The sequence below is a fragment of the Psammomys obesus genome, unplaced genomic scaffold, assembly GCF_907164565.1.
Source record: "Psammomys obesus unplaced genomic scaffold, mPsaObe1.curated_primary_1811, whole genome shotgun sequence".
Taxonomy (NCBI): Eukaryota; Metazoa; Chordata; class Mammalia; order Rodentia; family Muridae; genus Psammomys; species Psammomys obesus.
In genome coordinates this window covers 2,416,411-2,440,939 of record NW_026585643.1, presented here as the reverse complement: position 1 = coordinate 2,440,939, position 24,529 = coordinate 2,416,411, and the positions used below count along the sequence as shown (strand labels likewise).

Genomic DNA, 24,529 nt, shown 5'->3' with positions numbered 1-24,529 from the left:
CTGATCTCAAGCTGTACTATAGAGCAACAGTTATAAAAACTGCATGGTACTGGCATAGAAACAGAATGGCGGATCAATGGAACCGAACAGAAGACCCAGAAATAAACCCACACACACTTTTGGGCACCTGATTTTTGACAAAGATGCCAAAACTATACAATGGAAAAAAGATAGCATCTTCAACAAATGGTGCTGGTCCAACTGGATGTCTACATGTAGAAAAATGAAAATAGATCCATACTTATCATCCTGCACAAAACTGAAGTCCAAGTGGATCAAAGACCTCAACATAAAACCAGACACATTAAATCGGCTAGAAAAAAAGTGGGGAATATCCTAGAACTCATTGGTACAGGAGACAACTTCCTGAACAGAACACCAACAGCACAGGCTCTAAGAGCAACAATCAATAAATGGGACCTCATGAAACTGAAAAGCTTCTGTAAAGCAAAGGACAGCGTCATCAAAACAAAGCGACTGCCTACAGATTGGGAAAGAATCTTCACCAACCCTTTATCTGACAGAGGACTCATATCCAATATATATAAAGAACTAAACAAGCTGAAAAGCAATAAACCAAGTAATCCACTTAAAAAATGGGGAACAGAGCTAAAGAGAGAATTCTCTGTAGAGGAATATCGAATGGCAGAGAAGCACTTAAAGAAATGCTCAACCTCATTAGCCATTAGAGAAATGCAAATCAAAACAACCATGAGATTTCACCTTACACCCATCAGAATGGCCAAGATGAAAAACTCAAGGGACAACACATGCTGGAGAGGTTGTGGAGAAAGGGGAACTCTTCTCCACTGCTGGTGGGAATGTAAACTGGTACAACCACTCTGGAAATCAATTTGGCGCTTTCTCAGACAACTAGGAATAGCGCTTCCTCAAGATCCAGCCATACCACTCCTAGGCATATACCCAAAAGCGGCACAAGTACACAAAAAGGACATTTGCTCAACCATGTTTGTAGCAGCTTTATTTGTAATAGCCAGAAGCTGGAAACAACCCAGATGCCCCTCAACTGAAGAATGGATGCAGAAACTGTGGTACATCTATACAATGGAGTATTACTCAGCAATGAAAAATAAGGAAATCATGAAATTTGCAGGTAAATGGTGGGACCTGGAAAGGATCATCCTGAGTGAGTTGTCCCAGAAGCAAAAAGACACGCATGGTATATACTCACTCATATAAACATACAACATAGGATAAACCCACTAAAATCTGTACATCTAAACAAACTAAGCAAAAGGGAGGACCCTAACTAAAATGTTCAATCCCCATCCTGAAAGGCAAAGAGGATGGACATCAGAAGAAAAAGAAAATAGGAAACAACCTCGGAACCTGCTACAAAGGGCCTCTGAAAGCCAGAAGAAAACAGGAAACAACCTTGAAACCTGCCACAGAGGGCCTCTGAAAGCTTCTGCCCTGCAGACTATCAAAGCAGATGCTGAGCCTGATGGCCAACTGATGGGCAGAGTGAATGGAATTCTATGTAAGAAGTGGGAAATAGTAAGACCTGGAGGGGACAGGAACTCCACAAGGAGAGCAACAGAACAAGATAATTTGATCACAGGGAACTTCCCAGAGACCCATACTCCAACCAAGGACTATTCGTGGAGATGACCTGGAACCCCTGCACAGGTGTAGCCCATGGCAGTTCAGTGTCCAAGTGGGTTACATAGTAATGGGAACAGGGACTGCCTCTGACATAATCTGATTGGCCTGCTCGTTGATCACTTCCCCCTCAGGGGGGAGCAGCTTTATCAGGCCACAGTAGAGGACAATGCAGCCACTTTTGATGAGAACTGATAGACTAAGATCAGAAAGAGGAGGAGAACCTCCCCTATTAGTGGACTTGGGGAGTGGCATGCATGCAGAAAGGGGAGGGAGGGTAGGATTGGGAGGGGAGGAGGGAGGGGCTTATGGGGGGATACAAAATGAATAAAGTGTAATTAACAAAAAAATTAAAAAAAAACTAATTACAAGGGTAGAATGCAGTAAAAAAAATCTAGGAAATGATAACATAATTTACATGTTGGATGTAAAAAGGTGGTCACATTCCAAAGGATAATGAAAAGATAACATTTTAAGAACAAAATGTTTAGTACCTATATAGAGTTGAAAGTTTCTAAATATCATAAACTGTAGTTTAGTAATAGTATTCTATGTGATAGTGTCCATTTGTAATTGTTAACTTACATCATTGCCTAAACAGCAGAGAACATTTCCAACCCCAGGGTCTCAGGAAGGAGATAGTATTCCCATAGGTTTTTCATTTCCCTACATAAGGATATGCTAATTTTTGAAAATAGTGTAAATTGAATAAGTTTTCAAAATGAGTGATTACAATGATATTGTTTTAGCTATTACAAAGCCATAAAATTCTTTCAAGTCTCCTGTAAAACTGTTTCATAAAAGTCTATGTTTAATATTTCATACATATCATAAAGAACTTGTGGCATCCTTTAATGATACTGATAACCAGATAAAGTCTCTTTTGTGTGAAACAAAAAAAAAATCATTGTGGGATCCTCTGTTATTCCTAAAGCTTTGCTAGGAAAAACTTTTATCCCAAACCCAGTGAAGAGTTTGACAACTAGGAATAGCGCTTCCTCAAGATCCAGCCATACCACTCCTAGGCATATACCCAAAAGAGGCACAAGTACACAAAAAGGACATTTGCTCAACCATGTTTGTAGCAGCTTTATTTGTAATAGCCAGAAGCTGGAAACAACCCAGATGCCCCTCAACTGAAGAATGGATGCAGAAACTGTGGTACATCTATACAATGGAGTATTACTCAGCAATGAAAAATAAGGAAATCATGAAATTTGCAGGTAAATGGTGGGACCTGGAAAGGATCATCCTGAGTGAGTTGTCCCAGAAGCAAAAAGACATGCATGGTATATACTCACTCATATAAACATACAATATAGAATAAACCCACTAAAATCTGTACATCTAAACAAACTAAGCAAAAGAGAGGGCCCTAACTAAAATGTTCAATCCCCATCCTGAAAGGCAAAGAGGATGGACATCAGAAGAAAAAGAAAATAGGAAACAACTTCGGAACCTGCTACAGAGGGCCTCTGAAAGCCAGAGGGGAGGAGGGAGGGGCTTATGGGAGGATACAAAATGAATAAAGTGTAATCAATAAAAAATTAAAAAAAAAGAGTTTGACAATACCTTCTACAGGATTTCTAAAGACAATTATACAGTACTCCTTAGCATGCAGAAACTCCTTAAAAATGACCTGGTCCTTCACAAAAAAAAAAAAAAAAAGAGTATATTCACAAACCTAATTTTGAGACAGTGTCTTGGTATAGTCCTAACCAACAACTCCAAGGGGGTTACCTATCCATGGAATGGGGCTTTTGTTAAGATAGTTTATGGCTTTTAGGGGAGTATCTTCACCCCAAGTGGCATAACTTCATTCAAACTACACATACATTTGTATATAGAAAATATCAGAATATCTTTTCCTATAGTTTTTCCAAACAACCTTTTAACTGATAATATACCTACTACACAGTCCTGTTGGTGGTTGGTCGGATGCATGTTACTAGCCCTCAAGATATGGTATGCCTAGGTATGCCTAGGCTTGGAGTGGACTGAAAGAATGATGGGAAACAGACAGACAATAAGAGAGAAGAAAGGAGGATCCCATGATGGATTAGCATGAAGAAACCACATGGTCAAAACAAAGAACTCCAATATGGCGTGGAAAGAGCCAGATGAAGAATAAAAGCATGTACCATGGGATTATATACAGAAGGTAGACCAGATGAGGAGGATTAAGGTGGATGGCATTGGATGGGGGCTGGGAGATGGATGGTGAAGATATTAAAACAGTGTAAGGAAAATATATGTCTGGCCCAAGGTAAATAAGGCCTATAAATCTTACAGGTGTCTATGTCTTATTACTTGTGATAGTGGGTTAAATAATACCTCCAGGATAATCATAGGGCAAATAATAATAATTATATAGCTCAACACTCATTTTTAAATTTACAACAATATAATCCCTATACCTAAGGTGCAATAAATATTGTGGAAGAAGGGGCAGGTAGATTTGAAGAGCCAGAGGATGAGGATATCGGCTATAAGATAGTGTCTTCTGTATCTGAAGGGGAAGCTGCACTCATAAAATCACACACACATAACACTACCAAGTGGACTTGGCAGGCTGTATTTGTGTGTCTAACAACAATTAAAGAAGAGGTCATGAACTTGAAAGGGAGTGGAAGACCATGGGATGAGTGGGAGTGGGTAGATACAGGAATGGAAATGATACAAATACAGTACTCAATTATGAAGTTCTCAAAAATTTTTACTTAAAAATGTTAAAATGGTAAATCAACATTATTCATATTTGCCAAAATAAAGACACTGGAAGAAAAAAATGCATGTCCTAATTTATTACAAGGTTAGAAGCTTCCACTAATCATCCAGGCAACCAGAAATTGTGGTGCTACACTGGAGAGAGCAGGCTCTGAAGCAACACAGCCTAGTTCAAGCCTGAGTGTCCACATTCAGAGCCATGTGGTTATCGACTGTGGTCAGGCCCCACATCTGAAGGAAACAGCAGCATCTCTTTCCCAGCACTGACATGTTTGCGTTTTGCCTGCCTGCATGCTAGTGCACCACTTGCATGTTTGATACCATTGAAGGCCAGAAGATGGCATTGGGTCCCATGGGACTGGAATTACAGAGTGCTTCGAGCCAACATGTGGATGCCTGGTAGAACAACCTACACTCTTACATGCTGAGCCATTCTCCGGCCTATTACAGAATTTTTGTGGTATTAGTTATCACTTCAAAAGAAGACATAAGGTTTTTTTATGAGCTAATTCGTATAAATCAATGAGAGGTCAATGATGAGCCTACTGTTTTATTTGATGTCAAAACCAATTTATCAATCACACACCCCAAGCTTAATCTGAGAAGCCTTTAATCTACTTTCAAGTTAGTAATAACAGTTCTTAGATATCTGTGGTTGGAAGCAGCTTCCTAGTCTCTTATCTAAAAGGAAGTAAGAAACATTCATACATAAGCACCATTCTTGTCTTTTTATACCATTGTTTGACTAACTTGTAAGAAAGAGATTTTTAATTTGCCATAAATCTTCTGGACTTTCTGTTTAAAGTTGCAGCTCCTAAGAAATTTAAATGTACAAATGACTTGTTGTGATTAATTTTTATTTATTCCTGTTAAAAATTTCTATTTAAAACTCTTAAGTATATATACTTACCAACTGAAGATAAAAATCAGTAGGACTATTTATATGGCAAACCATGACTGAAACTTCTGTCATCTCTTCAGGCAAAATGGGTGGATGATAGCATAAAGTTACATTTTTTTCATTGTGACTTCTTGGTGATTGTGACCTAAACCTAATTAAAAGCATAATAAGCAAAGCCATACTTATAAAGGTTTTGGGCTTGTATAAATACCGATTTATTTACCAAAATTATGCCATTTTCAATGTCTCTCTTCTAACTTAGATCTTGGTATGGTTTCCACTTAGCCAGGACGAATAGGAACTCAATAATAAACCCTCAGATTTGTACCTTGGCATTTTAACAGGTCAAAGGCATCTCACTGACTGCTGTGGACTGTGGTGGTGCTCAGGTGAAGCCAAGTGACTCTGTGTCCCTTTCTACTTGCAATACTCTTATCTTTATTTTTCTAAAGGAAACTATGTGGGCCATTTCTGGAGTTTTCTAGTCATCCAGGGCAAAAATCCAGCATCTGCTGCTGTCTACATAGTTACTTAAGTCACCTTAGTTTTGGTTTATGCAAAACAAACAAAAAATGAAATGCTAACTATGTTAGATTCAGACATTAAGTCTAGATTAGTGATCATAAACTCATTCCAAAGGCTAAATAATTTAAGTAAGTCAGGAACAGCTACATTACAATCTTGGAACTCCAACAGCTTCTTATGAAGCTAACAGAACTCCAAATATGTTTAGTATCCATTCATATTTTTTATTTTTTAAAATTTACTCTATTGAGAGACCGGAAGTGTATGAGAGAGAGAGAGAGAGAGAGAGAGAGAGAGAGAGAGAGAGAGAGAGTGTACATGAAGGTGTCTATGGCACAGGAGTGGAGGTCAGGTACAGGTCTTGGCTCTCTATCTTGTCTGACACAGACCTTCGTTCTTCTGCTGTGTATGTCAGGCTGGCTGGCTCACGAGCCTCCAGGGATTCCCCTGCCTCTGCCTCCCATCTCTCCACAGCAGCACTGAGATTATGGTTCATAGGGTGCTGGGACTGAAGCCAGAGCTTTGTGCATGCTAGGCAGGCCCTCTAACAAATGCGCGACATCCCTAGGCCCACCTCCATTATTTTTAAAACTCTTCTTTTCCTATTTATAGTTTTAATCTTTTAAGAAGATTTACTCTTATTTTATGTTTGTAAGTATGTATGTATACATGCCAGATGTGTTGTTGCCTTAAGAGGGTAGAAGCAGCACTGGAACTGGAATTGCAGACAACTGTAAGCTGTCAAGTGGGTGCTGGAAACCAAACTTGTGTGTGTTCTATAAGAACAGCTAGTGTTCTGGCTGCCGAGTCACCTCTCCAGCCCATACAACTTCAACCTTGAAGAAAGAATATTTAAGTTTTCACAAGTTATTTACCTTGCTAGTTCCATAAAAACCAATGCATCTCTGAGAGACACAGGCATATCACTGCTGATTTTATTTGTTGGTGGTTTTTGCAGATCTACAATAAGGGCATCATCTTCTTCTCCAAAAACTTTCATTAAGACAGCCTTTTTATTTACCATTTTCAAAAATTCCATTTTTGCCTCTTTTTCCCAGCCTTCACTCTATGGGAAAAATAAAGTTTCAAAGTGGTTAGTAATTACAATTAGCTCTATTATTACAGTGTTAGATGTAGCACTATACCAGCCAGCCTGCGACTTTTAAGTAAAGTCACTGAATCAATCATATGCATTTAGAAAACAGCTGCAGCTGTAAACCAAGAACAGTCTCTATATATGTACAATGTAGACATACTACAATCTTATAGATACAGCCTTCGGAGACATGTAAGTTTATAAGTCACTTTAGAATAGTATGAAAACTGACTGGAGAAATGGCTGAGTGGTTTGGAGCACTTGCTGCTCTTTTAAGTGGTAAGATTCCCAGCCCCCTCATGGTGGGTTGTAACGACGTGTAACTCTAGATCCAGGGTACTCTGGCACCTTCACATGCACCAGGCACATATTTACATACATGTATGCAAAACATTCATATACATATATAAAATAAACAAATCTAAAAAGAATATTAATGAAAATTATAATGACTTTAAAGTATGTTACGTATAAATTTTCCACCTAAATTACAAAACTTCAAAAGGCAATTCTGAATGTATACTTCAAGACCATAGTACTGTAACAGTATAACAGAGATTAAATAATGAACACCAAAGAAATAAAATCTAATGCTGGGGATGTAGCCCAGTTGGCAGTTGGCAATGTACATGCCTAGCACTAACCTAGTGCCTCATTCATCAGAAGAGGAGCTACCAAGTGTTGTGACTACAGTGAACAAAAGCACAGACTTCTGCCTTCACAGACCTCCTATCAGAACAACTGCCTTACATATACTTTTATACGTAATTCTAGTCTCCTAGGATTTCTTGGGGGAAAAGTTCACAAACAATTCCAAATAGAAAGCTATATAAGCTATGAATAAAATACAGAGAAATAGGGGGAAATGTATAGAAATACACAGCATCCTATTTTCTAACTGATTTCTTACTACATAATTGATTATAAAATTTGGTGTTTTACTTGAATTAAAATGTTCATATGAACTTTCTTGAACTCAAATTTTCATTAAAATATTTTCAGTTATTGAGGCTGAGGCTTGGCACCTTTTAGTAGCACTAAGAGTTCATAAGCAGACAAGCTCATTAATCTCATTGGCAACACAACCAAAACTCCAACAGCCTCTCAGAGAGAACCCCTTTACATCTCACTTACTAAGTTGTATGGAACGATGTCTTTCAAGGAGCACAGGTGTGCTAAATGTGGGATGTCTTTCAAGAGTTCTTCACTATATGGTTCAGACTTCCTCAGAAGCCGACAGAAGTCATTTAGTGCAATATGCTGCTCACCAACATGCTCTGGTCCCACACGGGTGTCACCAATGCTAGGAAAAAGAGTAATCTTGAGAATAATTTTTCACTGAGTGTGGCAATCATGCCAGTACACAGTACACAGTACGATCATCTCAGTACACAGGAGGCAGAGGCAAAGGTGGATAGATCTTTGCTGGGCTGAGGCCAACTTGGTCTATATAGCGAGTTCCAGGCTAGTCAGGGCTGCATAGTAAGACCGTATCTCAAGAAAGATAAATAAAAAAAAATAATGTCTCAATCTCTGAATTCCTTTAATTCTTTACATCCATCTAAGGATAATTACTTAAAGTTAAATCTTATAGAATTTGTATTCTAAATGAATACTTTGTATTAATAACTTTATTATTAACTATTAAATTATGAAGCAGTGTTACTACATAGTATTAAATTTTCTCTACCTTTATTTGAACTTTCACAAACTCATTCAGTTTAAAATTAAAGAAGGTAATGAATATATTCATATTTATAAAGCTGTGACCATTAAATAAAGTAACCACACTATAGACAATAATGGTTCTCACTACAAAATAATTTCTATATGTTTTTCTAAGACCTACAGAGGTTTGAATACATATGGTGAGTCGGACAACATGATATTTAACCATCCTTTAATGAATTTATAACAGTATGATTAAAAAATTTACCCACACACTTATAGCTAACTAGTAATATTTATTTAAAAGTATCATCTACATTATCTCCTGCTCCGAAACAACATAAGATGTATATCTGGAGTACATAAAAAAGCTCTTTTCCAAGTTCTTCTAATAATACTGATAAAGGACAACATGTAATTACTTAGTAAGGCAAATATACAGCAATGTAATAGAACTGAGGCCTTGGAAGTGAACTAGGACAACTCTTTAGCTATTAGTAACTTCCTTGCTTTCTTTAATCTTTCTTTCCCATAAGTGTTTCTAAGCAGACCAAGAACACACAATAATCACAAACATTCATACCCTGTGATGATCATGACTTCAGAATTTCCAAAATCTACCATGAATATCTGTATTAGTGAAATTTCACAGACTGAGAATTTGGTTGGATTACATGGTTTTCTGATATTTTTAGTTTTTGTTGAAATTATTTCAGTGATAATTCCTCGACACCACATTCTATTCTTAATACTGTTGACAAATAATCTTCCACCTATATAATGAGAGAGACAATTCATTAGCATTTATGAGTAAGGACAGCAAGTAAAACTCTAGGTCACAAACATGTATCTTAGTTTCGAACTAATAAATCATAGTGACTATTTGTTATTATACAGTACTTTCAAGTGCTCTAAGAATAAAAGGCAACATGTGTGGCAGTCTTGCTACTGCAGAAACTTGTAAGCTAACTGAGGGGCTAAAACCACATAAAGTACAACTTGTTACTCAGTGAGGAGCTATGTTTCATGAAGTAGATTATCACAGTCAAATAAGAGTCTTGCCATCAAAAAGCTGAAGGAAGGCCTTTCACAGATCACTTGCTCACTATTAACACACATACTCCTATGCATATATTAACTTACACTATACACTTACTTTTTCTCAGTAAATTTGAGTTAGAATTAAGATATAATGAATAGGAGTATGTGAAATTCCAGAAGTAATTAACATTCATTAACCCAGTGTGATTCAGAGAAGGGGAGGATAAACTAAGGACTTCAAATTAATGCATAAAAGATTAAGAAAGATGCCTGAATGTGAATGTATTCTATGGGCTGTCAATGTTCTCATCCTTCTGTGTTTGAATCTACTTGATATCCACAATAATCCTATGGAGTTGTTTTTGTTGTTTGTTTTTTGAGACAGGGTCTCACTCTATAGCTCTAGCTACCCTGGAACTATGTAGACCAGGCTGGCTCTGAACTCTCACAGAGATCTGCCTGCCTATGCATCCCCAGTTCTGGGATTAAAGGCATATACCACTACACCTGACATGGATTTGATTCTTTCACTGCAGGAAACTGAGGTGTGGGGCTCAAAAAATGGCATGTCAAACTGGCATTTTGACATACTAACCACAAAACAAATAAACAAAAAACTGCCAGGACCATGGCCTCTCTAACCTTCCCTGAGTTTTCTCTCATGCGAAAACAAGGTCTGCTTCCCCAAAGTTCCTTTATTTAAAGGAACTTTCAAAAGGATTATCTTAAACTCCCTAACAATCATCAGAAATCCAGAAAAAAAAAATTACTCATCAGAAAAAAGAGGACGTTAAAAAAGTCATCACATAATTTAGATAGGTTTCTCATCTGTTCTGAGGTCAGCTTTCAGAGACTCCTGAAGGGCTTTAATTGCATAAGACACACTGCAATAATTTACTACTGGCCCTGGCTTCCTTCTCTTCCACCCTGGTTTTCTCTTCTCTAAGAAATGGTTGAGCTTCATCTAGCCTTTTCTTTAAGGTTATTTTCTGTAGCTCCTGTGTACATTAATATATTTATTATTCTTCTATCTTGTAATTTGTCTTATTACACTGGCTATGGTCTAGATGACGGGCAGGAAAGGATTAACTTCTTGCCTATCCCAACAGAATAAAGAAAGGTTGTAAGTCTAACTCAAGCCACAGTGAGGTACGAGAAATGTGATAACCTAGAACCCATCCTGTTATGAGCTTTGTAATTTAAAAAGAATTTCACTTTATAATAGAGCTGTTATACTCCAAACATGGGTTAACATTGTTAATATTTAGCTAACTTATTTAAATAATTTACATTAAATAATTCAAAAACTCTTATATGAATATTACAAAAAAATCTTTTAGCAAGTCTATATAGGTTGGCCAAATATTACAGTATTTAAAGAAACCTGATAGTAAAACCTGGAGTAATCTTTACCTAGCTCCAAAACATCTGAAGGATCAAGGTGCAAGCTCTTACTGCAAACTTGCTTCATTTTCTTCTCCAATATCGTTGCATCTTTTATTTGTGAATATTTCCGCACATAGAAGTGGCAAGGATGTATTACATGACTTACAAAAACTAGCTCTGGACAACCTGGGCAAGAATCCATATTTAAAGCACATTATTAAAACATGACCTAGGAAAGAACCATAAAAGGTGAGCAACTGTAATTTCCAAAAAAGAAAAAAAAAAAAAAGCTACCACCACATCACCATCAAAACGGAAACAAAAACAAACATGTCTTATAGCAATGAGTTTCTAAAATAATTAGGCCTCAAGAAAGAGCTAAACCCCAAAGGCCCAACAACAAAACAAATGTGTGTGTGTTTTGCCAGGAATGAAACCCTGGCTGTCATGCACCTTAGGCAAATGCTCTACCACTGAATTACAATGCCTCCACTATGACTCTTTAGCAACAAGAACTGCAAATATTTTGTCTTACTTGAGAAACATTTTCTATAGGTGGAATTCAAGTTCATGTGAGGTTTTAAACTTTATAGCATCACAGTAGATGCTATAACATAGGAAATCTAGGAAGGGATCCATCATGTCCAACACAGTAAAGCAGCAGGCCCTAAATACTAATAAGAGAAAGGAAAAGCATAAACAGTAATACAACCAACCAGAAAACAACCCCAACCATGAATAGCAGCACAACTCCCTCCTTAAGATTGTTCAAAAACAATCTTAAGTGCAAATACACTTGTGATGGTTTGAATGAGAATGCCCCACATGCTTATGCATTTGAATGTTTGGTCCCTAGCGGGTGGAACTGTTCAGGAAGGGTTAGGAAGTATGGCCTTATTGTATGGCTTTGAATGCCTTAAGTATGGCTTTGTCAGTAGGGGTGGGTTTTGGGGTTTCAAAAGCCCATGCCATTTCTATTGTGCTCTCACTACCTCTTAGTTACATCTCAAATTACCAGCTACTGCTCCAGAGTCATGCCTGCTTGATGCCATGCTTCCTGCCATGATGGTCATGGACTCTAACCCTCTGAAACTGCAAGCCCCAAATGAACTCTTCTATGCTGCATTGGCCATGGTGTCTTATAACAGCGATAGAAAAGTAATCAGTCACTATTTCATTTAACAAATTCCAATATTCCATTTAACAAATATATATAACACATTCTCATAAGTTCATGGAACCTTCCAAACAATAGACAATATTATAGGCTACAAAGTAAACCGTAACAAATACAAAAGAACTGAAAAAATTCCTTGTATTTTATCAGATCACTGCAGAACAAAACTAGATACCAACAAGAGACATAGAAGAAACTCTACAAACACCTGGACTCTGAGCTCTAGACCAACTGGTGGTGCCTCAAGAAATGGGGGAGTGAGGAAATAAATTAAAAATTTCCTAGAAACAAAGCTGAGTGTGGTGGTGCACACCTTGAATTCCAGGACTCAGGAGCAGATTTAGGCTGACCTCTGTGAGCTCCAGGACAGCCTGGCTCTGAGTGAGAGCCTCTCTCAAAATGAGGCAAAATTCTTAGAATCAAATGACAACAGTATCACAACCTATTAGGGTATTTAAAATACAGCTAAGGCAGATCTAAGAGAAAGTTTATAGCTATCAAGTATTCATTCACCTTAAAAATAATGAGTGAGCCATACATGGTGATGCACACTTGTAATCTCAGAATTTGGGAGATAGAGGCAAGAGGATTAGGTCAAAATTATCCTCATGTACAAAGTGAATTTGAGGCTACTTTGGGCTGTATAAAACCCTGTCCCAACTTCCCTATGGCCCCCAAATTAGAGTAAGTTCATATAAATAACTTAATGACATTTTTCAAGGTTTCAGAATAACAAAAGTAAGCCAAAATCTGCAGGCAGAAGAAATAATGAAAGATCATCTTAGAAATTAATGAAGACTTAAAATAAAACAAAGAAGCAAAGAATTGGTTCTCTGAAAAAATAAACAAGATTGACAATCCAAACCAATCTTACCAAAAGAGAGGAATGTAAACTAATAAAATTAGAAATAAAAAAGAGAGAGCTCTTGTGGTGTTTTGAATGAAAATAGGGCCATGGGGAGTGGTACTGTTAGGAGGTGTGGCCTTGCTGGAGTAGGTGTGGCTTTGCTGGAGGAAGTGTTTCTTAGGGGCAGGCTTTGAGGTCTTTAAATACTCAAGCTAGGTCCAGGGTCTCATTCTCTGCCTGATCTGGATGTAGAAATCTTAGCTACCCCTCCAGTACCATGTCTGCCTTTATGCTGCCATACTTCCTGCCATGATGGTAATGGACTAAACCTCTGAACCAGTCCCAATTAAATACTTTCCTTGATCATAGTGTCTCTTCACAGCAATAGATCCCTAACTCTGTGCCTACTTAGGCATCAAGAACTGGGTGGGGTATTGCTATGATAGGCCTGCCATGCTTTTCTTTGGAAAAATATGAAACACTTTGGGACTTCGGGTTAGAAAACCAATGGACCCTCTAAGCAGGCCTTGATGAGCCACATTAGTAGGAGCATGGAAGACAGTTGTGATGAGGGTGATTTGAACTGTGGGGACCTGCTCAAGAGGTTTTAGAGGAGAAGAATATTAACATCATTAACATCATTCTAGACATCATTCTTGTGATATTATGGTGAAGAATGTGGCTGCTTTCTGCTGTTGTCTAGAAAATCTGCCTGAGGATAAATTGAAGAGTTAAGGAATAATAGCTTTGGCAGAGGACATTTCCAAACAACCTAGCTTTGACTATGTTGTGTGGTTCTTAGTGACCAGACAATGTAATAACAGATTCCAGTGAAACCCAGAGGATTGGTATAGAATACTTTAAAAATTATATTCTAAAAAACTGGAAAACTTAGAAGAAATGGATAAATTCCTAGACATACAGAACCTAGCAAAACTAAATAAAAATGATATAAACTAACAGATGTGTAAGAAACATTTAGAGTGAAATAGTAATAAGCTGTATCCTTAAAAAAGCTTAGGACTGGATGTATTTACTGTTAGACTCTATCAGACCTTCATAAAGACCTCATCCCATCATTCCTTAACAAACTCATCCTATGAAGTCAGTTCCCCCCAAACCAGATAAAGACAGCAGCAAAAAAGTATATACCAATTTCCCTCAGCAAACAAACAAACAAAAAATAAAATAAAATAAAATTTGTCAATAAAATTCTTGCAAACTGAATTCAACAGTATATTAAAGAAGATCATATACCATAAGCAAGCTAGTCTCACATCAGGGATTTAAGGTTGGGTCAACATATGCCTCTTGGTAAACTTAATACAATACATAAATGGACTTAAGAACAGAAATCACATGATCATCTCAACAGACAAAAAAGAAATGTCTTTGAGAAAGTCCAATATTCCTTCAAAATAAAAGCCCACAAAAGGCTAGAAATAAGAGGAGCATATCTCAGCATAATAAAGGAAGGCCATATATACCCAATGTTATATGAAACAGAAAAAACTAAAATCATTTCTTTTAAAATCAGTAGCACGATTTTGTACTCTCATTCACAAGTATAATTCTTAAAGCATCACCTACATCACTAAGAGAAAAAATAAAAAAGACATAAAGGAAAAAGTCAAAGTATGCATATTTGCAAGGAACACACTAATCTGCTTAAAAGACCAAATTCTCCACCGGAGAACATTCAGACTTAATGAACACCTTCAGTTAGAAACAGAATATGGGGCTGGAGAGGTGCTCAAAGGCTAAGAGCACTGGCTGCTCTTAGAGGTCCCAAGTTCAACTCCCAGCAAACACCTGGTAGCTCCCAACCGTCTATAATGAGATCTGCTGCCCTCTTCTGGCCTGCAGGGGAAGGAGGGAGGGAGGGAGTGAGGGAAAGAGAAGGAGAGAGAGGGAAAGAGGGAGAGAGAGACAGAGGCAGAAAGAGAGGAGAGAGGCTGAGCTCTCCCACATGAATCATTAATCAAGAAAATGTCCCACAGACTTGCCCACAGGCCAATCTGATAGAGGAAACAACAGAGCTTCTCTCTTCCAGATGAGCCTTGCTTGAGGCTGACGAAAACAAAAACAAAGCTAACCACCACACTGTGCTCATGTTCTTTACTTTTAGAACAGGAATGCTTTCACAGTGACTATGTATACTGGAAGTATATACCTTTGCAAAATGGAAGTATTTACCTTTGCAAAACATTTTACAGTTTCACAATATTAATATACTCCCTTGAGTCCCAAAAGTAAATAAACTTTTGAACAGTGTTGGTTCAAATACCAAAGGGGACTTTTATAGATGAGCCAATTACATTGTGAGATAACATAATATTTTAGAGGCCCAAGATAGTATTTTGCTGTCAAGTTGACAGGGGGTGGGCCTATGATGGCTAATTGTGAGAATCAACTTGACAGGATTTAGAAGACAAACCTCTGAGTATGTTTTCAATGGGATTCCAGAGAGGTTTAACTGGAGGAGGGAAGACCAACCCTGAATATGGGTGGCATTAGCTCAGGACTGGGGTCCTGGACTGAATAAACAGGAGAAAGTGAGCAGAGCACCAGTAATCATCTCTTCTTCCTGATTGCACAGACAATGCAACCAGCCACCTCAGATTTCTGCTGTCATGCCTTCTACATCATCATGGACTATGCTGTAACTGTGATAAGACTAAGTAAATCATTAAGTTGCTTTTGTCAGCCATTTTGTCACAGTATCAGGAAAAGTAACTAATACAAATTCAATGCAATATATATACAATGGAATTTTAGTCAGCTGTTAAAAAAATGAAAGTCATGACACTGCAGGAAAATGAATGGAATTGGAAATCATTATGTGAAATGAAATAGGCAGATTCAGGAAGATAAATGTTGTGTATTTTCTCTCATATGCAGAATCTAGCTTTGTGTGTGTGTGTGTGTGTGTGTGTGTGTGTACAGACCAAGAAAAAAGGGGGTGTAAGATTTCAAAGAAGGAACAAAAGAAGGAAAGAGAATGTAATGGAACACAAGTGACATGAAAGCAGAAGAGGGACAACTGCAAAGAGGAAGGAGTCAAGCAAGAGACAGGAGGGGAACAAATGAGAACAAAGTTGAATGACACAGATACATGAGAACGTCAGAAGAAAATCTATTACTTTGCACCATAGATTTAAGCAGACATTAAATTTTGAGGAACCAACATAACTATGCAACTATAGGTTATAGCTGTAAGAAACATTGTCAACTTTAAAGTAATTTTTTTATATAGCAAAACCTTTTAATATTAAAAGGGGAACAGATTGAGGTGGTAAAACGCTCTTTGTGTGCTCCTACATATTAGAAAAGAGTTAGCAGACATCAAGCAAACACCACTCCATCAAGCGTGGATGGAGTGGACAGCTGTTAGCATACCTGCTTTTGATCCAACAGCAGCAGATAGCTCTTTCTGAGGAGGTTTATTTTGGTATCCAGAAGTTTCTATAGGATCTGTGAAGCATGCTTTATCAAAATAAATAAGATAACTTTAGGAATTCTGTTAATGTTGACAGTGACCAGACACTAGTGTCTAAAAAGCTGTGATTGAACTGGTAAAATACTAGAGTGGCAAGTAAAGTCATGACAGGTAATCTCAAGTCATTCAACATCAACGATGATAATTTAGAGGAAAGATTCGTCCTCTTTTGTATTTAAATTTTCATTCTGGGTCTCTGTTAAGAAACCTACATTTTCTTGAGTGTGTATTACTATCCCCTTTGAAAATGTCTTTTTTACTATGTTTCTCTCCTTTCTATGTGTTTAAAATTCTATTAAAATATTTCAAATAAATTCCAATTAAAAGACTTTTCTGAAAACTCTACCAGTAAAACAGACAATGGTGTTAAAACTGAAGATTGTTAATGTAAAATCACAATTAGTAGCATTCCATTTCTAAAAGAATGGATAGAATACTAACACTGTAAACAGCTGTAATATTTAGTTGTTATAAAATGGTATTTACAACAGTTTAACTCCATACAGACTAAATCTCAGAACAAAGTTTTTTTTTTTTAAAGGTTTATTTATTTATTATTTATACAGCATTCTGCTTGCATGTGTGCCACAGGCCAGAAGAGGGCACCAGATCTCACGATAGATGGTTGTGAGCCACCATGTGGTTGCTAGGAATTGTACTCAGGACCTTTGGGAGAATAGCCAGTTCCCTCAACCTCTGAGCCATCTCTTCAGCCCCAGAACAAAGATTCAAGATGTGTTCTTAATTTAAGAACAGAGTAATAAAACTGCACTCACAAATTTCATCTACCATTTATTTACATCATTTATGCCGCAGTTAAATATATAATATGAAAATGTCAAATACCCTAAAGGTGCACCTCAGAAGTTTTCATTTTCATGTTTTTTTTTGTTTAAAAAATTATTTTTATGTGTATTGGTGTTTTGTCTGCACATATGTATGTACACTACATGGGTGGGTGCCTGGTGCCTGCTAATGTCAGAAAAAGGTGTTGGATCCTCTGCAACTGGTGTTACAAATGGTTGTAAGCCACCATGTGTGTGCTAGGAACCAAACCCAGGTCCTCTAGTCCTCTGCAAGTTTAGAAAGGCTTTTACTTGCTGACTCATGTCCCAAATCTGTTTTTGTTGTTGTTGTTGTTATTATTACTAAGAGTATTTCACTATGTAGCGCTGCCCGGCCTGGTCTCACTCTCACTATGTATATCAGGATAACCTACAATTTACAGAGATCTGCCTGCCTCTGCTTTTGGAGTGCTGGAATTAAAGGCCTTTGTCAACACAGGACTTTAAAAACAAGCCAGACATAGTGGCTCATGTTAGCAACCCTAGCATTCAAGTCATTGAGGCAGGATTGCTTTAAATAGGAGCCTAGCCTGGGCTACATAGTGAATTCTGGGCTAGACTGCATTACAGCATAAGGCCCCTCCAACCACCCAAAAACCCAATATAAATACATAAGAAGCTAAAAACCAATTTCCCAACTTTGGGATATGTGAAGGTAGGAGCATAGAAACAACAGATCTAACTCAAGATGAGGAAATGAGATATAAGATTAGAGCAATATGTTTCTATTAAGAACATGAACAAAAAGACAGTAATTCTTTTCAACTATAGATAACATCTTTCTTTTTCTATTATTACTCACATTCCAGGTTTTCCTCAATAATTTCTTCAATGATCACATCAGGGCTAGATCCCAGTTGAGGCAGTACAGCAATAGTCTTAGGAGATGTTACCACAACCACCTCCTTCTGTGGCTGCTTGTTTATCCCTTCTAAATGACTGTCAGGAGCCTCTGCTTGTAAAGGAGGTACAGGTGCTTCACCAGCCAGGACAGCCACATCTGCCCTTTTCTTGTCTAGTGACGAGTATACATCACAGCAATGTTCCTTTTCATTATTAAATTCCTTTTGAGCATTCTGTCCAACTTCATTTTCTTGAAGGTAACATCTGTTTAAAAGTACACAGAAGAACTACTTTAACACCGACTTTCAAGTTCTCACTTGATAGAACTGATAGTGTGATCCATACCAAGAGATCAAAGATCAAATACCTAACAGTATTTGAAAATGGCTTCATTGATGCCTAAACATACCATACAATTCAATGACTTTTAGTAACCTTAAAGAGTTGCATAACCTTGCTATAAATCTAATTTTAGAACATGGTCACTGGTCCAAGAGAGCCCTCTTGGTCTTTTCAAACTTCCAAAGAAACTACCTGCTCAAAGCAGGCTAGTACATATCATATTAAACAGCACACAAGCAGAAACTAAAATTTAAATGCTGTCACACAGAAGCATAGTCTTTAGGATGTAGCATCTATACACACACAGGAATACACAGAATGGAACGGTAGCAGGTATTCTAATGTGGCATGCTAGCTCACCGCCTATATGCTGCTCTGCTCAGATGCCTACCTTCCATTTGTTCTCCTTTCCACTTGTCAATCATTTTTTACAGGTGAGTGAAAATAAAACCCCTTTCCAAGTTCTCTATTGTCCCAGAAAGAAATGATCATTCCATTCCTTTGCAATACCTCTACTGTTTACATGTATATCACAAAAATCATACTTTTTATGTTTTTCCATTTCTATTTTATATATTGTAATTTATCTCACTATTGTCTAGAGTGCTGGGGTTTAGCACAAAAATCAGTGTTCAATGCTTGTTGACAGAATGAATTTTAAAGAACGTCAACACATAAATCACTAGTAATAATCTCTTCCATGTCTTTTAAAAAGTATTACAAACAGAAATCAACAATAGAAATGCAGCTTTTTTATAACGTTCGTTTGTCTTGTAGACATAAGTGCTATCAGATACTAACAGCATGTTGCCATTCTTAAAAATACTTACTTTGTTGAGTCCTCAAATTCAATCTTTCCCATATTGTTGAACATGCAGATAATCTCACTGCAGTTTATATTCAACCTAAAACATTCAGTACATAAATAAATATTCTTATAAATTTATTTCTTCTCTGTACAATAGTTGCTAACATTAGTTAACTTAAAAAAGCATGAAAATAACCTAATTTATTAAAAATTATAATTATTTTAATTTGGTTGTTACTTTAGGAAGCATGTAGGACCCAAAATTTAAAATTATGATCACTTGTTATTTAATAACTCTTGTTATGATTTCCTGAATCACAATTTACTCACCTGGGGGGGCTCCTTGGAATTACAGAACTAACTTGTGACAATTCACTTTCAAATGTTAACTTCAAGGTCCGGATAATCTGGAGCCAACAGAGAAGTACAATTTATATGTGAATTTTCTTTTACTAAAAATATTGCTAAAAGAGGATTTTAGAAGGAAAAAATTCTTTTAGATATTTATTTAATATATTTAAGGCTACTTTTTTGGCTCTCAAATGTTTACAAAGTTCTCTAAAGAAGTTTAAAGTTGTTTATATACATATATATTTAACAGATTATCACCAACAAGTAATTAGAACGTAACTGTCTGAATACAGAAAGTGTTGATCAGATTCATTTTGTACTTGTGTTATCATCAAATGCTGCTTCTTTTTGCCTCATCTTCCTAACTAGATTAACCAGAGTACAGACCACATTTTATTACATTTTTTCAAAACCTTGCAGGCAAACATGCTGTTTTTAGAATTACAGTAGGAGAAGAATGAGGAACATGATACTGGCAAATTCTTTGCTTTTCATTTAAAGTTAGAGATACTGGAGGCAAGTTAATCAATAGCTTTTAATCTATACCTCAGTGTATCATTTGCATTTCTTCATTTTTGAGAACTAATACTCTAAGTACACAAAGATTAATAGGAAATTCTCACCCTTAGAGAATGAAGCAGAATTAGCAAATAGGATATTGTAATCTTGTCCTACAAATTTGCTGCAAGAAAGACATTTCTATTCTACATAACTTTTCTCTCTAGCCACAAGATAGTAAGACAGGAGCTTGATGAAATAACTGTTTCCTGATTTGTACATATGTACAGAAGAAGATAGGAGAAATGGGATCTCGGATTAAATATTAAGTCAAGAGTTTAGCTGTAAATTCATGAGAAGAAAAGTCTCATTTTGTTTACTGCTCTTATCTGTCCTTATCTTTAATTCAAGTGTCTTAGAACTCTTGGATAGTCCTCAATTTAAGTGCCCTCTAAGACCTAGGTGGTGCTACTAAAAGTGTTAGGAACTTTCAAGAGGTAAGGACTAACATGAGGTTTTAGGGCACTGGCAGACCGTCGCTGAAAAGGGACAGTCAGATCCCAACCTCTTCCTCTCTTTTCCTTCCTGGTTTTGCTTTGCTATCCTACCTGTTGTGCAACAGAGACCCAAAGCAAAAGAGCCAACTAATCATGAGTGGAAATCCTCAAAACCTTGAGCAAGATCAAACCTTTCTTTTCATAAGTTGATTAGCTCAGATATTTATCATAGAGATGGAAAGTTCAGTAAAACAAGCCTGTTTCCACCTTATTGTCATACTACTTTGCTTTCAGATTATGTGTTCTAAACTGTAAAAATAATAAAAGGTTAAATGAACGTAACAGCATGAGTCTTAGGATTTAAATACTGCCAGGCATGCTGGTGCTTGCCTTTAATACTATCACTTAGGTAGCAGAGGCAGGCAGATCTGTTTGAGTTTTGGGCCACTTTGGTTGACATAACATAGAAAGACACTGTATCAAAAACAAAAACAAAAAAACAAAAAACAAAAAACAAAAAGAAAAGATTTCAAACATTAAAAAGTATCAATTACCAACAAAGACCTTAATACACACACCTTAAGGGTCTGTGTATTACGATATTTCAAAAGCAGTGTGCATTCTCTCAAAACCATAAGTTGACTTTTCATTTTTTTTCCTCTGTGAGCTGCTTCTTTCCTACAATGCTGGGCTGTGGCAGAGAATCACAGAGTTATGAGTGGACCTTCCGCAGTACACTGTGCAAAGTCATGTCATTTGGTATGTTATTTGTATTAAATAAATACATTTTGGTTTAAAGTATTTTCAACTTATAATTGTCTTACCAGACTATAATCCTGCCACAAGTCAAAGAGTACCTGTAGAGTTTAGTATAATCGGAAAAACAGACTACATACCAAGTCCATGTTCTAGAGTATGTGAAGCTATACAGAACTCACATTGGAACATTAACATTACCTGAGCCAGGTCACAGTAGGTCCTCAGAGAAGGTGCTGACTTGAGTTCTTTTGCTATCTTCATAGCTGCATCCAAATCATTTTTTTTCTCCTCAATGTAGCTTTTAACTGTTACTAATTTTGATAAATAATCATCTGTATGTCTTACAAGTTCTTCACACAAGCTCTTTTTCCTTCATTTAAGACAAAGTTATTTTGTGATATTTTCTTAGTATTTATATAAGGTAAATTTATTGTTGAGTACTACTAATTTCACTAAGTAATGAAGTTAAAATAATAGAATTATTTCACTAATGATAAATTTAATTAAAATAATATGGTTAAAAAGAGGCATGTTCTAATGAATGGCATGTAAAAAGCTAATTTTATTAGTTGATAAACTTCACCTACAGTGTGACTAAATGAGGTACAACTAAACAGAAATAAATTACAATTAAAATCCACATGTAAATAAAAAGGGGGAGGGGAGCAGAGAGATGGCTCAGCTGTTAAGACCATGTGCTCCTCTTTCTGCAGAAGACCTGAGTTTAGTTCCTAGCACCCAAGTAAGGCAGCTCACAACCACCTATAACTCCAGATTCTGGCCTCTGTGATCACCAGCACTCATGTGATCACATGTGATCACATGCACATGTCCCCACACAGTAAAAAAAAAATAATTAAAATATAAAATTAAAAATAAAATAATTAGGGTTAAGATAATTAGTACTATTCTTGTGGAAGACCTGGGTTCAGTTCCTAGCACCCACATCATGGTTTATAACTGTCTCTAACTTCATTCTAGAGAATCTGATGTCCTCTCCTCAACTCCCATGGGGTACCATGTACACATGTGGCACACATACATACAGGTAGGCAAAACACTCACACAATAATAAATAAATAAATAAATAAATAAATAAATAAATAAATAAATAAATAAATAAATAAAATTTAAAAATACGTCTTAAAATATTTTAAAAGATATAGTTATGTCATAGACATGAAAGAGAGATTAGAACATTGTATAAGAGATTCTGTGTCAACCCTGTAGTCTTCTGTGCCCTTACAATGATAGATCTGTACTCACTTTTGCCAGGATTTAACTGAACATTTAAATATTACCATAGGTACACAGTCCGTGAATAGTATACAGTAAGATTTAAAAACAGCACAAAGCTAGAACTTAGATGCCAATTAACAATAATATGCAATATATTTCCTTGAATGGTTAAACCGTTCTATCTTTACTAGCTACACATCACTCAAATCCTTTTCTCTATAATGAAGTGGAATTATTTCATTATAGCAATTAAAATGTATGAACTGAAAACTGAAAAATTCAAGTACTTTAATCATTAAACAAAATGATCTCTCATTATTTTCTCCAAATCAAATCTAGCAAAAACGTTTGTTAACACTGAAGAAAATGTGCTAGCTTTTGAAGGTAAATAGATATTCTCCAAACTATTTGGTGATATATAAATAATTTTTGAGAGTGGTTTCTTTGAGGAGACATGCCCATTTTGTCAAGTTGTAGTAATTTCCTAAAAGTTCACATACACAGAATGACATTAGAAAATTAGAAAGGAGTAAGAAAGTCTCAATCCCCCATGGATGGATGGATGGATGGATCCCCCTCCGAACTGCTCATTATAATCTGATGAGCACTCTGGAAAATTTATTTTTTTAAAAAAATATCTATCTATGTATCTATCTATGTATCTATGTATTATTTATACAGTGTCCTGCCTGCATGTGTCTCTGTGCACCAGAAGAGGGTACCAGATCTCACTATAGAGTGGTTATGAGCTACCATGTGGTTGCTGGGAATTGAACTCAGGACATGTGGAAGAACAGCCAGTGTTCTTAACCTCTGAGCCATCTTTCCAGCCCAGAAAACTGTATTTTTAAAAGATATTTTGTGTCTTCTTCTAGAAGCAGGAGTACAGTCCCTAATTCCTCACTTCTAACCAGAGGGAGAACAATAGACCTGACTGATGATGTGACTTAAGTCTGTTTTGTGCTGTCCGTCGGACTGCTCTTTTGTCTTAGATCTTAGGCAGTGGAAATCCATGCGTGAGGCCTAGGAAAGCTGCAGTGAGACACATAGGGTAAGGGATTATAGGTGGATATACAACAGATGACATGAAACTCAGAAGAAGGTAAGCTGAGATTCTTTTGGAAATTAAGACATGAAAGCAGTTGTGTTCACAGAAGAACTGACAAAACCATACTTGGGCCACACATGAGCAGACCCTAAGCTTTCATCTTACACTGATCCCAAGGCTCAGAAGCTGACAGCTATTCCTTGAAAAATGTTCCAGCAAGAACCAGGCTATAAAGACTGAGAAAGGTTGCTAGTTTTACATGCCAAGTTTCAACACAAAGCTCACCAGGCATATGAATGAATAACAACTACAACAGCTCAGTCAAAGACAAAAAACAGAGTGGTAGAGGCTTTCTGAAGAAGAATAGGCATTGGCCTTTGTAGACTCATTTGAAACAACTGTCTTAAATCTGTTCAAAGAAACAAAGGAAACCATGAATAAAGAAGTAGAAGTTAGGATGGTAGCCTAAAATAAAATTATACTATCAAGACAAAAAGAACACAGCACAGAATCAAGGCAGATGTGGCTCAGTGACAGAATGACTGTTTATCAATAGACCCTGGGTGAGAGATCCGGTCGTAGTGGAATATACCTGTACTCCCAGCATCTGAGGGGTGAGGCAAGATGATTCTGAGTTTGAGGCCAGTTTGGATTCTACAATAAGGACCTGTCAAACAGACAGAGCAGAAGAAGCAGGCAGTGGTGGAAGCAGAGTCAAGAACTGGCAAGCTTAGAAGAAAGGACAATTAAGATCGTTTCTGGGGAACAAAACAAAAACAACTGAAAGAACTAAAAAGGAAGAGAGACTA

At 36.8% G+C, this 24,529-nt stretch overlaps 1 protein-coding gene across 2 annotated transcripts in view; it reads right to left on the bottom strand.

Moving 5' to 3' along the window:
• Rnf17 (ring finger protein 17) overlaps nucleotides 1–24,529 on the bottom strand; it is a 138,514-nt gene that overhangs the window by 79,624 nt on the left and 34,361 nt on the right. For both annotated transcript variants that reach the window (XM_055617897.1, XM_055617906.1), the window contains exons 7-15: nucleotides 21,632–21,803; nucleotides 19,659–19,735; nucleotides 19,351–19,425; nucleotides 18,138–18,442; nucleotides 10,995–11,153; nucleotides 9,124–9,313; nucleotides 8,007–8,175; nucleotides 6,652–6,842; nucleotides 5,261–5,402 (exon numbers count right to left, since the gene is read on the bottom strand). In XM_055617897.1, the coding sequence (XP_055473872.1) occupies nucleotides 5,261–5,402; nucleotides 6,652–6,842; nucleotides 8,007–8,175; nucleotides 9,124–9,313; nucleotides 10,995–11,153; nucleotides 18,138–18,442; nucleotides 19,351–19,425; nucleotides 19,659–19,735; nucleotides 21,632–21,803 (1,480 nt within the window). The remainder of the gene's footprint in view (nucleotides 1–5,260; nucleotides 5,403–6,651; nucleotides 6,843–8,006; nucleotides 8,176–9,123; nucleotides 9,314–10,994; nucleotides 11,154–18,137; nucleotides 18,443–19,350; nucleotides 19,426–19,658; nucleotides 19,736–21,631; nucleotides 21,804–24,529) is intronic.